Consider the following 14,663-nt stretch of genomic DNA (forward strand, 5'->3'; position numbering starts at 1 on the left):
CTCGGGGGTTTTTGTTTTGACTGCCTCATTTGGCAGGATGATCATATATAATAATCAAGCCAAGTCAGATGTCTTTTTGCCAACATTATCTAGAGTGGCACAACTAATATTCACATAGCAAACTACCCCGGGACAGATAAGCTATGACAACCAGAGACAAAGAACTGTCAAATAATCTGCACAGAGCTCAAGTGAACAGGAAGAAAATCACACACGAATGGTGGCTCCATCATGAAATGATAAAACAGAAAAAGGACAGCCCAGGCAGGGCAAGGAGCCAACCCACACTTGGATTGGTAGACATGTGCAAACACAGACATGTATGTAAATGTAACTTCTATTGTCAACATATATTTTTTTATAGGGATAATTTTAGAATATTTATAAGGCTGTACACATTTTCAGTTTGGAAACACAATGCACTTATTCACTCTTTTTCTATGGCTGGACAAAGGGCAGTATTTATTAGGTGAAGTGTCTGACAAAGCCTTTAGTGCTGTTAATCACACCAGCTTCCTTGATATATTAAGGCTATTAGGACTTAACTAGATAAAGATGCACATGTTACTAAGTGAATCACCTTCTATCTGTCTAATGGAAACCAAGCGTTGATTTAAGTGGAGTCATCTGTTTAAAAAAAGAGAGAGAAAGAAATTGAAATAAACCCAAGATTAACAGATGTCACAGAAGGGTCAATAGCGAGCATCGCTGGATCCAAGACTTTTAAAATAGAAACTTAGATGAATATTTGAACTCACTTGAATATTCCTCTCTGCTTGACTGTGCAAATATAGCATTTAATATCATTTGATAAGCTTTAAATATTACATGCATAATTATCTATACATAGGACAGTTTTTGTGTCATGTAAATACGTTCAGTCCTCTCCATCCCTAGGCTCCTGGGCTACAAAATGATGTTGTTAGATTAATTTCTAGATGATTTAAAATCTACTGTCTAAAATAGTCCCAGTACATTTATATTGGCTGGGTTGGGGTGGTTTATATGTTTATATATGCTGTTCTCAAGTACTGGATGGTTTTAGTATTAATGGGCTATGATTATGTTGAACACTGCACTGGCCAATATAACTATTCAAAACTAGAGGGGCTTTTAAACACAGTAACAAAAAGGAATGCTGATTTGTGGTCAAGTCCCAGACACGGCTTAACTTCAATTCCTGGTGGTGCCACAGCTGCCACTGTGGTACCTTGGGCAAGTCACTTCCTGTACCTTAGCTGTAAAAGAGGGAAACAATGGGGTTTTTTTCCCTTCCTTTCTCTCTTTTGTGTGTTTAATCTGTCAGAGCAGGAGCTCTTGTGCTATGACAAACACGTTTACGAAGCTGCCACAATGAAGGTCTATCCTAAAGGGAGGCAGTGCATCAGAGTATCCCGCCCATGGCATACAAGGGCAACCACACTCTGCCAGGCTGGGCTGCTGGCGGAGCGCTGGAGCTACCATGTGTAGCATCAGTTACTTCAGGTAGAAGGGGAACCTGTGACACAGGTTCACAGCCCCGTGCTAACTGCTGAAACACTGGGATACTTTGAAGACATGTAAAAAGTTGTTGTAATCATGTTTGTTCTAGAATTTTACAGAAGTAATGCAAATCTTGATTGTCTTATTGAAAGATGAATCATGCTTTTGTCACAACCCCAGCGAGCAGGATGCAGGAACAGAGAAGGATTGGAGGAAACTATATTTGCCATCTTGGTTTCCGGAGCTCTAGGAGGGTATTTTGAACCAGGTGTTCATATTCTACTTTCAGTGACTTCTTATCTTCCCTCTGACTCCCACAGCCCTAAGCAGGAGTCAGACAGCAAAGGCTCCTTCTCCTATTTCTTTTCCTGCAATCTAAGCAGCACTGGATCATTTCTGTTTCGCAAGTTTTGGGGAGAGCAGGGAGAGCAGATAGGGTGACAGAAGGTATGGACTTTGTGTAAGACAGGGAGTATACCTTCCTTTACTCTGAATCTTTTCCAAGAGCTGAATAGATTCCAACCTGGAAAGACTGCAGCCTGAATAGAGTCCTTTCAATTCCAGGCACTTTTCCTCCCTGATACTCAACTGCAAATGGAAATAAAATATTTTAATTCCAGTGAGATCACTCTAAAAACAAATCTTTGACAAGGAACAATTTCAACTTTGATGCATCTAACTTCAGTAAAGGTCCGTCCTAGAGTAACAAAACCAAAATTTGCCATTTATGTTAGAATGTTTTTTGCTTGCTCATCTGCAACACACACACACAAAACGAAATGCAGAGATGATCTTACGGTCATTTCTTTTCCTTTAACCTATTAGAAAGACAAATAACAGTCTTCTGTGTAGCACGCTGTGCACACGTGTTGTTCACTTAAATTCTTTTTCTCTGATCTGCTCTACAGGGTATTTAGTCCATACAACTGTTCCACATTCTCTCTCGGCATATTCACCATGCATTTCCATTCCACATCAAATGTAAACAGTCTATGCACAAGAATGATGGAGGCCACGTTTCAAATTGTGCTTGGGTTTATCTTTGACTGCCAGACAAAGCAGGCTTTATGTGGTTTAATAAAATATTGAGTCATCTCAATTTGCAGACCTTACATCCACTTGCATACCTACTCAAATATAAACACAAACAGCTGATTGCCAGATAAGCAACTAATCTGAAGATTGTTGAAAAGACTATCAACTGGTAACTACTTATTTCATTCCTCCATTTCCCCCCCCAAATTCCTAGATTTAATAGGATATACTGCGTGTTACCTAAAATTCTTCCACGATTTCTGCTTTTAATAAGCAAATAGACAGCTATGCAGATAGCAAGCATGCAGCTGTTGCTGGTGTTAAGAAATCAAGTCATTAATCAGATCCCAAATAGGAAAGAAATCAATGAGATATTAAAAAAAATTCTATATAACACTTTGTATTTGTAAGGGTTTACACTGTGCCTTCAGCATCATGCTTCCCAACTACTGTCTGCATCCAGACGTACTGGAAATTTGGGGTAAAATCTATAGAAACTCACTTAAACAGGAAGTCTTCTCTTTAGCAGTATTTCACTTCTACCTTTTTACTTTTAGAGAAGTATATATAATATATATTAAGCTCTGGTCCTTGCTTTTGAATACTAGCACAGCAACTGTGTGCTAGCTTGAACTATCTTCAGTCACTCTTCTTTAGAATAAAGATAATATTTTGTCTTGCTTAACTTTATTTTACAGTGTTGAGGAAGTGTATACTCTCATTTCCTGCAAGTAAGCTAATGAGCTGCAGTATCCTCACCATCTGTGGCTATTTATATTCCATGCTAGATTTGGTTTTTTTGATATAATCACATTTCCTCTGATCCAAGAGCTGACACTTCAGAAACAGACCACAAAACATCACAATGGCTTGTAACACACTCTGTGGGCCAGGTCTGTAACCATATCTAAGCTACTGCACCTAGGTAATATACTACAGATAGTACTTATAGATAGTACTTAACACTCTGTATATTAAACAATTTCAAAATTAATGCAAAAATTGATTGTTTTTCATTTGTGCTGCCATAGGATCTAATGAGCTTCAAACAGATAAAATTAGTGCTAACAACTGGATGGAAGTGAAGGCTATTCCAAAGTCTTCAAGGTATGGTGCTGCAAAACCCCTCATGAATGTCCTCTAAAGACGCCTGGGTGTCTGCTCACATGGCCTTCATAAACAGATCAGGTCTAAGACACTGTATGGCAACGTTCAGCTGCTTGGGGCTGTATGGGTGACCAAATCCAGTAGCAAGCAGCTGTGTGTAACAGCCTAGCATAAAAAGGGCTATGTGGAACAAGACCAAAGTTTATCTGCCCCGGTTATCTTGTTTCTGGTGCAAGGCTTGTAGCAGAGTCTTAAAAAAGACTGTAAGAAAGTACATATACATAAAATTATATTTCTCCTTTTTTTAACCAACTCATCATTGACTACTGATTAAAGTACTTGCTAAACTGGAGTTTACATAGAGACATCCTGTTTAATAATCCTCAAGTGAACCCTTCTCCATGACTTTGCCTGATCTCTCTCTCAGTTTGCTTCTATTCTGGCTACCAAAGCTTCTGGCAGCAGTGAATCCTACAAGTAATTATTTTTTGTTTTCAATTTTACCATGTATACCTGATAATTGTATTTTACTGTAGCCGGGGAGATGGGAAGCATGGGACACTGGAAATGAAAAGCTGCACTTTTTCATTGTTTACCCACCGAAATATTATCAGATTGGTGAGAGAAAAGCTATTAAAATTGTAAAGCTGCCTAATGACCTAGATTGATGAAGGATGTGCTTAGTTGTAGTCCAATTTATAGAAAACGGGCATCCTCCATCACAAAGTTCAGCACCGAAATTGCTTCCGTATGCTTGTACTTCAGCATCTGGAAAAAGACTAAGGATTAAATTAATAGGGATACTTAATCTTCCATATGCCTCTTAATATTCCTCCACATCCCCCAGGTTATTACTTCTGCATTATTGCAAGAACTACATACAAGATGAGTAACTGCTTGGCGGTGGTTCTTTGATTTTTATTGATTTCCCATATCTCTTAAAATTTCCATCCAAACCCACAGTTTTTTAGTTCTGTTTCTAGGTATCAGGAAGGCAAATCCTCACACAGCTATTGCAGAAGCTGCCAATATTAATACCTGAGCTGCCTAGGGCATGTTCAGCCTGCGAAGTGCTGAATATTACTGTGCCAGACACTTTCCGAAGCCATCTCTTCCAACTGATGACTCATGGCTCTAACTGTGCTTTCCAGCACTGACCAGAGAGTCAGATGGTTTTTTGTCAGTCTTTTACTATCAATTTTTCAGCATTATTATTCAATTAAAAATAAAGCCAAATGTCCCTGTCCATTGCATACTGATGTGCAAGAAGGCCATCACTGGTCAAGGCCTTTGAGTTTGCCCCAATTGCTATGTTACACCAGGAAGCACAGTAACTGTTCCCACAGGCACAGAATGCCATTAAAAATAGACAAAAAACCCACCAAAGTTTGATCCTATGACAGATAATGCAGATATTTCACACAAAATTGGAAGACTGGCCACACAGGAAGAAATCTTTTAGGTGAACAAGCTGTCAGCATGAAACCTGGTATTTGTGAACCTAGGAAGAGGTAGATGAGATAATACTTTTCCAAGTGAAATGTTAAATGGTAAACATGGAGCGTCCAGTAACGAGACACATGGATGTACAGAGCTATACTTCCATTTATGACAGAAATGCTGTCTGTGTTACTGAACAAAACTGTATCAAAACAACCAAAAGAAAAAATCCTCTCAAAGGCATACAAGTTTGATAAATGTTAATGCTTCTGCCTACCCTGATGAAGGAAGGCTGAAATGTTGGCTTGTCGAGGCTACCTTATGTTTTGATGAAAAGGCCTGCTTCACAGTCTGCCAGGTCAAAGGAAAGACTCCTACCAGCTTTAACGGGGTCTGGAGCATGTCCTAAACCTTTCTGTGTTGGATGGGCTGGGAGTTCGTTATTAGAAGTGACATGATTACAATTTACCTTCTGATACAATAAAATAGCAAATTTATTAACCTTACAGTGACATTCCTCTGCAATATATATAACTCAAGTTCATACATTTCTGAGCAAATCAACAAGAGAAGTAAGTTAGATATGACACTTTTTGCAATGGGGAACTATTAGTTGATTAGAAAGCAAGAGCAGGAAAGAGCAAGAGTAGGAAAGAGCAAGAGTAAAATCAGAAACTGCACCTAGACTTATCAATGGTCATTCTGTTCATCTGGACCGTGTTTAACAGGGTTCCTAATACACGTATGGATACAATCAGTGCTCTGGTGAAACAATTACAGAAAATTATTTAGCCAGAAGAAAATGTCATACCACATATATAAATGTTGTAACATACAGGTCTCCACCACTTTTTGAAAGCCACCTCAGATAAAGCCTTTGCACTTATTTCTCTTTAAAAGTCCCATACTCGGCACTCACAGTGAAAAACTTATCAAGTATTTATCATATCCGTGTAATTTTACTGAACATGGGATCTATACATTCAACAATCAAAGACACTGTAGATGAAAGACAGAAAACCAAATCACCATAACCAGAACTCAAACGAACTGTGCAAAGGGAACTTCCTTTCAGTTTTGGTTTTGAAGATCAGTTCAGATTTTCAGTAGGCAACCCAAGCAGCACAGCCTCATCTATTTTAGGTAGATGCTTTCACACGATAGATTTGTTTTTATTTCATTTAAAAGGTGGTGCTATCTGCTTTTAAAGTAAATCTGAAAACGTGAAATGATTCTCTGTTCAGTGCTGCACTGCATGTTTGAAGTTCTGCCTGTTGCTCTTTGGGTTAGTACTAGTCAGAATACAAGAGTTTACATTTTCATCTGTAAGTATGCAAAATGTGCATATGCTTGGAATGAATATTGCCTTGCAGAATTGTTGGATTCACATTAAAAGGTGTCATGTCACATGCCTCACTACTACATACTTCTGTATAAACAGAAATCTCCGTTTAAATCTCTACAATTTTAGCAGTAGGTAGCATTACTCCTGATGTTCCATATAACTGAAAAAGACTATTGTAAGATTTTAGTTGTGACCTTGGCAATACTGATATTAACACTGTACTTACTGTCAGATACAGGAATAATTCTGAGGATATAGAAGGGACATCCAGAAAACTGCTTTGGATTGCTATAGCTATTCTTAAAAGGCAATTTTTGAAGCGTCCAAATCATTGCAGAAAGTTAAGTCCTATTTTTAAAACAATTTAACAGAGAATACAGCATAATGTCTACTGCTCAGAACGGTTTTTAAAACTTTTTGTAAGCCTGGGTTCTGTTATCCTACTCTGGGATGTCCGTAGGCAGGACCTACTGACATCTGGGGCAGTCTGGTCTGTAGCCACAACAGCCTGTTGAGAGTCCAGGGACTGCCAGTTTTAGCCCTCACTGTATATTCTAGACGATTTTGTGCAGTGCTCATATTTAACACTGAATTATCTTAGGGCAGCCAAGCAACAAGGCCAGCTGATTATCTGAAAAGTGCAAGCTGCGCCTGTTACATCTAAATTAATGGTTGACAAAAGGTTAAAAAAAGAACAGATTCATTTATTCTAAAAAGTTAGCATTATGGTCATTTATAGCCAAACTAAAAGCGGTGAAATGAAAAGAGAAGATGTAGCACATGCAAGTGCTTGAGTGCACTGTGGGCTTGTTCCTGGCCCCAGCTCTGGGCACCCCCAGAACGAAAGCAGTGGCACGTAGCGCTCTCTGCATGCGGATTAACGGCGCTGCGCACACACAGCTGCACCTATCTGGGAAAACTGGGTTTGATTTTGAGTTTGGTACCAAGCCAGCAGTGGCCAGGTTTCTTGAGGGTAGGCTGAACAGTCATGCACAGATGTTTCAGGATAAAAAGAGAAGGCTGGTCACCGCAAATAAATCGATTTGCTGCTGTAATCTGGCTCAACACCATTCTCCAAGGGGGTGTATCTCCATGCACACACTTGGACCATTGCTACTCAGCGGGGTTTGTGAGCTCAGCCTGGGCACAGCACCACTGCAGCGACGTGCCTTCTGGACCGCTGCTGGCCGGTGTCCCGACGGAGCTGGGGTGGACACGGCGGGTGCTGCCGCTGCCTGCCCTCAGCCACGGCAACGCACCTTCAGAAGGACAGAGCATTTGCTACCCTCAGCTTTATAAGCAACAGAGAACAATGGCAAAGTCAAAATATGATGTGATTACATGTTGGATTGTGATTTCTTTTCACAAAGACCTATCGGGTTGTGCAGTTTCTACTTACATTTATAAACCCATCTTTTCAGTTGCTTGCCAAAATTACAAAATTCTACGGGAAGGAATCTGCGGGAAGGTTCCTGCAAGCATGATTCATCCCCTTGGCTTTTGCATATTAGGAAACAATCTTTACATTATCACTAACTGTATATATTACAAGGTCAAAGTTTCACTCAGTGCACAAGTTGAACAGACTCTACAGGACCCTCCGCCTCAAATGAGTATGTTCTTAAATTTAAAAGAAGAAAACACAATTTTTTTGCTGATTTCAATACTTGGAAATTCAGATTTATGCCGTAAAGTATCATAATTCCTGACAATACACTGCTGTTTGACTCTAAGCATTTTATTTTTAACATGTCCCTCTCACATGCCATCCCCTCTGTACTACCGGCCATACATCTCTAGAAGATGTTTACTTGGGCCACAAGTACAAGAGCTTTGCAAGAGTGACATGATGTCCCAGAGATCAAATACTCCTGAAGACAGAATTATCTTTATTTGTAAACACTTATCGAGTTAAAAATCTACCTTTACAAAAGCCTATAGGAACACACATAAAATTGGATTCTGCCTCTGTGATGTGCAAGTAGCAGATCCTGTGCTGACAGCAGACACCCATAAGCAGAAGCACCCAAAAGTTTTAAAAAAAAAAAAAAAAACAAAGTTCAGGGTTTCTTCTCTTTCTGCTTTAAGGCAGATTTTCTGACAACCATACACCAGCCTTCTGCTGCAAGGAGCATACTGATGATCATTGAGAAAGATCTATTAGAAGAACTCAGCTTATTCCTGGGGTGTGGGAAGTACCATGTAACTTCTTGCTGTAGCAGGAGCATCCAAATAATTTCAGAAGGCTATGTCTCATTTTAAAATGACTTAAGGGAGATTTTTCAAATGCACAAAAGGTGGTTAGATGCTAACACTAGCCTGCAGCACTGAAAACCTCTCCTTCAGAAGTCCAAGATTCAAAACTAATTCACAAACCAAATGGCATGTAACTGTTTAAAATATATAGTCACCTTACAAACAAACTGATACAGATATCCTTTATGTAGTGCTCAGCTCAGGAAGGATTTAACTGTATGCTGAAAGCATACCACGTACTTTACAGGAAAGCAAAGGCCAGTCTCTGAAAGCAAAAACACTAAAAAACTAGCTTTGGTCACCATCTGCAGCTGCAGCAAAAATGTGATTTCAGTGTTGCCAGTGTGTTGTCATGTATACCACTGTTTGCCGAGTCCAACCGAAATTCTCTATTTTTAGCCTTTCAGCTACTTTCAGATAAAATTCCTGCAGATAGGACTAGCTGTATAGGGCAGATAACATACAACTCTGAAACCACAGATGACCTCATGCAACTGCAAAGAAAGAAGGGTCTGTTACTTAAAACAAGGCTAAATTTTAACCCAGCTATACTAAAATTAAACAGGGAGTGTTTTACAGTCCCATTACAAGACATAAACCAACAGTCACTCTAAATTCACGGTGTACTTATTTGTAAGGATGTAAAAAGAGTAATCAATAACCCCAAAAGAGCTTATCTCTGAGCCAGTACAACACCAAAGCTTTCCCAGGCTCGTTGGAGATTTTACAAATAGCCCTGAGAAGCTATTTTAGCTGTCATTTGAGAATTATTTGTCCAAACTGAAAAGTCATTGCTCTTTGTCATAAGTCACAAGACATTTTTTAGTGTTCCACACTTTTAGTTGACCTTACTGAAGAGAAAATAAATAAATGTAATCCAGAATTTCTGGAAAGGGCTTACATGTGTAAAAACACTTGCCAACCACAGATCTGAACGAGCACTGCACAGTGATTCTTCTTTGTGTAAAATGCACTGTACCTTCCTGTCTTCTACTTCACCCTTTCTGTTGGTCACCGAAAACCCAAAAAACACCTGTTCCCTTTAAAAGGCCATTTATTTCCAGTAGATTGAAGTACAGTTCTGAGTACTATCATTCAAGTTTGAGTATTTCAGGAGAAATGTGTAAAGATTGGCTATGTCACAAGTGAATCAGTACAGACCAGGGTGCTCTGTTTGCATCCTTTGGGATGCGTTGCTCACACCTCTTTTGGCTTTCCAGACTATTCGCTGGATATTTCTTCAGAACAAATCCTTCATTAGGTTATAACATACTTCCAGTTATGGAAGAAACACTCTGAAAGCTCTTTTCCCCCAAGAAAAACTTTCATTCCTTAATATCGAATGAACAGTTCAGATACATGAGTGAAATAATACTCAGGTAAAGAAATTCTTTCACCCCCTCATCAAACCACTGTAAGAGATCAGTAAAGGATCCAAAGCATTTCTCTTAACTCTTTCTTTCCTTAATATGAGCAAACCTATGTTTTTCAACAATGATATAGCCTCTACCTGTCACCTGATTTTCAAGCACAGCCAGCATTGAAATAAAGGGTCACAAAGCACTTAATTGTTAATTTGTGATTATAGAACAAGTCTGATTTTTTTCTGACTTCACGTCACTTGGAAGGAGAAACTCCATTTGTCATAAGGAATGAAAACCAGGACAGAACAAGGTTTGCTATCGCCCTCTCTAAGGAATTGTAGGTGGAGTTATATAAACAACAGAGCAACGATCAAAGGGAAATCTCAGGGACCGTAACACACTGAGGTATTAAAGGAACAGAGTCTTTTATCTATTGTGGAGGAAGGAAGTAGAGCATTGAGACATGTGTAATATATACAATTAAAAATCAAAAACCCAAGCGAGTCCCAAAGAGACTGAAATCAATTAAAGTTTGTTTTTTTTCTTATTCTGTTAAAATGACAAGAACGAACCGAAAATGCAATTACCACAAAAATTACGCTTCATCACCAGGAAAAGCCAGGCATTTAACTCTATTTTAAGCTGAATTTTTCCCCACATCCTATGAAACAAGCACTGTTCGATCACAGACCATGTCCTCATTCACTGCCAGTCTGAGGCTTACCTTGTCCTCCACTCTGTTCAGCCTGGCACCAATCGTGTTATTCCCTCGATCTTTGTTTTTTTCTGTGGAACAAGAAACATTTTCAAATTAATATATGGTGGTATAACAAAATAGCAGCAAGCCACAACAGGGTGTGTTTAACTAGCCCACCAACGCAGTGTAACTGAACACCTTTGCCAAGCTGGTAGTTTTATTCCTTAAAAGCAGCTTTTTGTTCCTTTTTATAGCAGTAGCCCACGCCATGGCTTTTAATAGCCCTTAAGTTTAAGGCACTTTCAACCTCAGTTTTATACTTTAACCTGGGAGAACAAAGCTGTTCCCAACTTAGTTAATGTTTTAATTGCCATTAAAAACAATCTGCCGCTATGCAAAAGACTCTACAGCCAACTCGAACAATGCATTTGATAACATTTTATCTATTTTTCCCCCTATAAACTATAAAGAAATGAGTTTGAAAATTACATTAATGGAGAGTTTTCATTAGCCAAACTGGTTGCAAACAAACTTAGTACTTTGTGCTCCTTTTCCATTCTCTTTTCAAAGATATCAAAGCTTTATGTGAATATTACTGATTTCATAGAAACTCTGTAATCACAGCACACCATTTTAAAGAAAATATGGTTAGTCTCAGAGAGATGAGAGCCAACATTTTGAAAACTTCAGTGAAAGTAGGTGTTTTAAATATCTAAATAAGAACAACCCTATTTTAAAGGTGTTCATGACTAAATATTATTGTGGATACCTAAACTCCAGACCACACTGGTTGGCACTGTTTAGAAGTTTGGCAACAAAATAAAAAGTATTTTAACAAGTATTCTCCATTAATTATATCTTCATCAGTTTAACTTACCTGAGACGGAAATAAAAAGAGATGGCTTCCCTATGGATTGGTCCAACCTATAAAACAAAAAGAATAATTTTTAGTTTTTATCAGCCTGAACCAGCATCTTCACTTTCTCTAGCTGGAACAAGGAGAACTCTTCACAAACAAGCAAAGTGAAGTTCAAATAGTTCTGGTTTCTACTGTAAGTGAAGCTGTTGTTTTGGGCTAAGAACAGCTTGAAGATAAAAAATAATAACAAAATGGGATTAGACTTGGATTGGTCTTTAGCTTCTTCAACGACTGTAAAGTTTTACTGTGCCCATCACTTTTCCATGTGAACAACATTGTTTCCTCTTTTCCTTGTTCTTCCGCAGCTTGTTGTATCTATCTGTCATCTCTTAGTTTGCTCCTAAGTGCAATTCTACCAGAGCAGGTGACAGTATTTCACACTATATGCATAATACAGCCCCTAACATATAGGGATTACAGTGTATAGTCAAAGTTGATCATCGGATTTTAAGCTCTTTGCCTTTTCCTTCCTCTTCCCGAAAAGAAAGCTTTACTTGAATGCCATTTTATATTCCCTAACTTTGCACAGTCCTACCAATACAGCACCTGTGACCCTGTCAGTTTTTCATCCCCAGGCCCAATCACTGACAAACATTTACAAACATCCCTGTGCTGGTGTTTAAAGATATGGACACAACTTTATTGACATACCTCCTCTGTAACTCCTTGATTCGCACCATCAGGTTGAGGTGGCCCTGTGAATATTGCTCAATAACATCTCGGACATCATAGGGTTTTCTAGCTTGCTGTGAAATAAAAAGCAGAAAACATGCCTTTAAGCCACAAGGATGTAAGAATGGTCTACAGTAACGTAGATTTTTTTCAAGAGTGAACAGTAAGTTCTTTTAACCCCTTTTAACACTGTTTAAACATTTGAGATATTTTGATTGTTGCCATGATCATGCATTCTTTGTGGAATAATTATGACAGTTCTGATTTCATCCACCTTTTTGTTACTGCAGGTCTACCTGCCTTTCAAGAGATTATCCACCAAACTTGAGGCCAAAAAAGTATATCTGGCACTTTGCTCAGAAGTTTGTGATCACTTGAGTTTCTTCTGGAAACAAGGTTCATACTCCTCAGCCACCAGACAGTAAAGAGGTCTTTCACACAGGCAAGCCCTCATTCTTAGTCAGCAGCAGGACAGCTGGAGTTCTCAGTTCAGCTCTTCCCATGGGAAGGTTAAAGCAGAGTCCTGGCTGAAGGTGCATGACTGATCTTGTCTTCCAGAAAGACTGGCTGAGCTTTCAAATCTACTGGGAAAAACTGGGAAAATATTGGTGCAAGGAATGATGAGGGAGAAAGCCCTGTGTCTGTAATTTGCACTTCATACATGGGAAAGCCTTGATCTGACCTATTAGTAATATAAACACTTTTGTGTAGTATTAAAGATAAAGACCATAATTTTAACCAATAAAGACCAAGACTAACTGGAAAGCAAGTGAATAAACTTGTCGAAGCGCAGTCACAAATTAAAAATATCTTAATCCTACATCTAGAAACCAGAGTCCAATCAGTGCCAGAGATACATAGAGAAGCAGCAATGAAGCTCTAACACAACAGAAAAGAGGAAACAGTAGAGAAAAAGAGTACGGTGTAAACTTCACACATTAGACTGAACAGAAACACCTGAATTTACCATTTTGTAAAAAACTTTTTCTTAAAGATGCTAATCAAATCACTCAAACAATACAGTAACAATAAATGATAAGCCAAGCAGGTCCAGGGAGGGGATTCTCCCCCTCTACTCTGCTCTCACCAGACCCCCCCTGCAGTGCTGTGTCCCGCTCCGGGGGCACCAACATCAGAAGGACACGGACCTGCTCGAGTGGGTCCAGAGGAGGCCACAAAGATGATCAGGGGCTGGAGCAGCTCCCCTGTGAGGACAGGCTGAGAGAGTTGGGGGTGTTCAGCTGGAGAAGAGAAGGCTCTGGGGAGACCTTAGAGCAGCCTTTCAATGCATAAGCAGGTTTATAAGGAAGATGGGGACAGACTTTTTAGTAGGGCCTGTAGCAATAAGACAGGGAGTAATGGTTTTACATGGCAATTGAGGCACAGACTCTCCATTGAAGTGCAGAAGGAAAGTCCTTTATTATTACAATGGTTCATACTTATGCTCTTGCTACCTTAGCTCTTACTTCATGATAAGCAAATCAGCAACTAGACAGTCATCAACCCTCTCTCCCAAAAACAGTTCCATACTTTCATCAAGCTAACTTATCCTTCTTCCAAGGCCTGCTTCTCCTCCAAGCCTTGCTGCTTCTCCAAGCCAGCACAGGACAGAGCTCCTGCCTGGCTCACCAAGCAGAGTTCTCTCAAGCAGAGCTTTCCACCTTCACTGAGCTCCCCAAACCAAGCTCCTTTGCTGATGTCGATTTGGCTCTTAAGTATTGAATCTCCCACAGCTGTGCAGGGCTGACAGGCCAATGCCCACTTGCCTCTTAATTATTTACCAGTAACACATGATTTGACTCTTAGCATATTGAATCTCCCACAGCTGTGCAGAGCTGGCACTCCCACACTTTTAAACTAAAGGAGGGTAGATTCAGACAGATATAAGGAACAACTGTTTTATGATGAGGGTGGTGAAACACTGGAACAGGTTGTCCAGAGAGGTTGCAGATGCCTCATTCCTGGTAACATTCAAGGCCAGGTTGGACGGGGCTTTGAGCAACTTGTTCTAGTTGAAGATGTCCCTGCTCACGGCAGGGGGGTTGGTCTAGATGACCTTTAAAGGTCTCTTCCAACCCAAACCATTCTATGATTCCACATTTGACTCATTCGTTATAGATACTCTAGATAATTTTCAAAGTTTGGTAAAAACATTGGTAACACTGAGTTACAACTTTTCCTTTCTTGCATCTTTTGAGAACAAGGAAAAGAGTTTACAGTGGTAGCTTCTAACATACCAGAATTTGTATCCCATTTGAGATATCAGAAATATTTTGTCATCTGTACCTCAAAAGCAGGAAATGTCTCTGCACTGCTTAACCTTATTTCACATGCTGCAGGTTTTTC

The 14,663-nt window shown here is 39.4% G+C and overlaps 1 protein-coding gene across 5 annotated transcripts in view; it reads right to left on the minus strand.

Annotated features, from left to right (window-relative positions):
* Positions 1-14,663, minus strand: part of KCNQ1 (potassium voltage-gated channel subfamily Q member 1) — a 364,755-nt gene that overhangs the window by 94,178 nt on the left and 255,914 nt on the right. For all 5 annotated transcript variants that reach the window (XM_074842353.1, XM_074842350.1, XM_074842352.1 and 2 more), the window contains 3 exons: positions 12,297-12,391; positions 11,604-11,650; positions 10,754-10,815 (listed from right to left, as the gene is read on the minus strand). In XM_074842353.1, coding sequence (XP_074698454.1) covers positions 10,754-10,815; positions 11,604-11,650; positions 12,297-12,391 — 204 coding nt within the window. The remainder of the gene's footprint in view (positions 1-10,753; positions 10,816-11,603; positions 11,651-12,296; positions 12,392-14,663) is intronic.

The sequence above is a fragment of the Strix aluco genome, chromosome 16 (genome assembly GCF_031877795.1).
Source record: "Strix aluco isolate bStrAlu1 chromosome 16, bStrAlu1.hap1, whole genome shotgun sequence".
Taxonomy (NCBI): domain Eukaryota; kingdom Metazoa; phylum Chordata; class Aves; order Strigiformes; family Strigidae; genus Strix; species Strix aluco.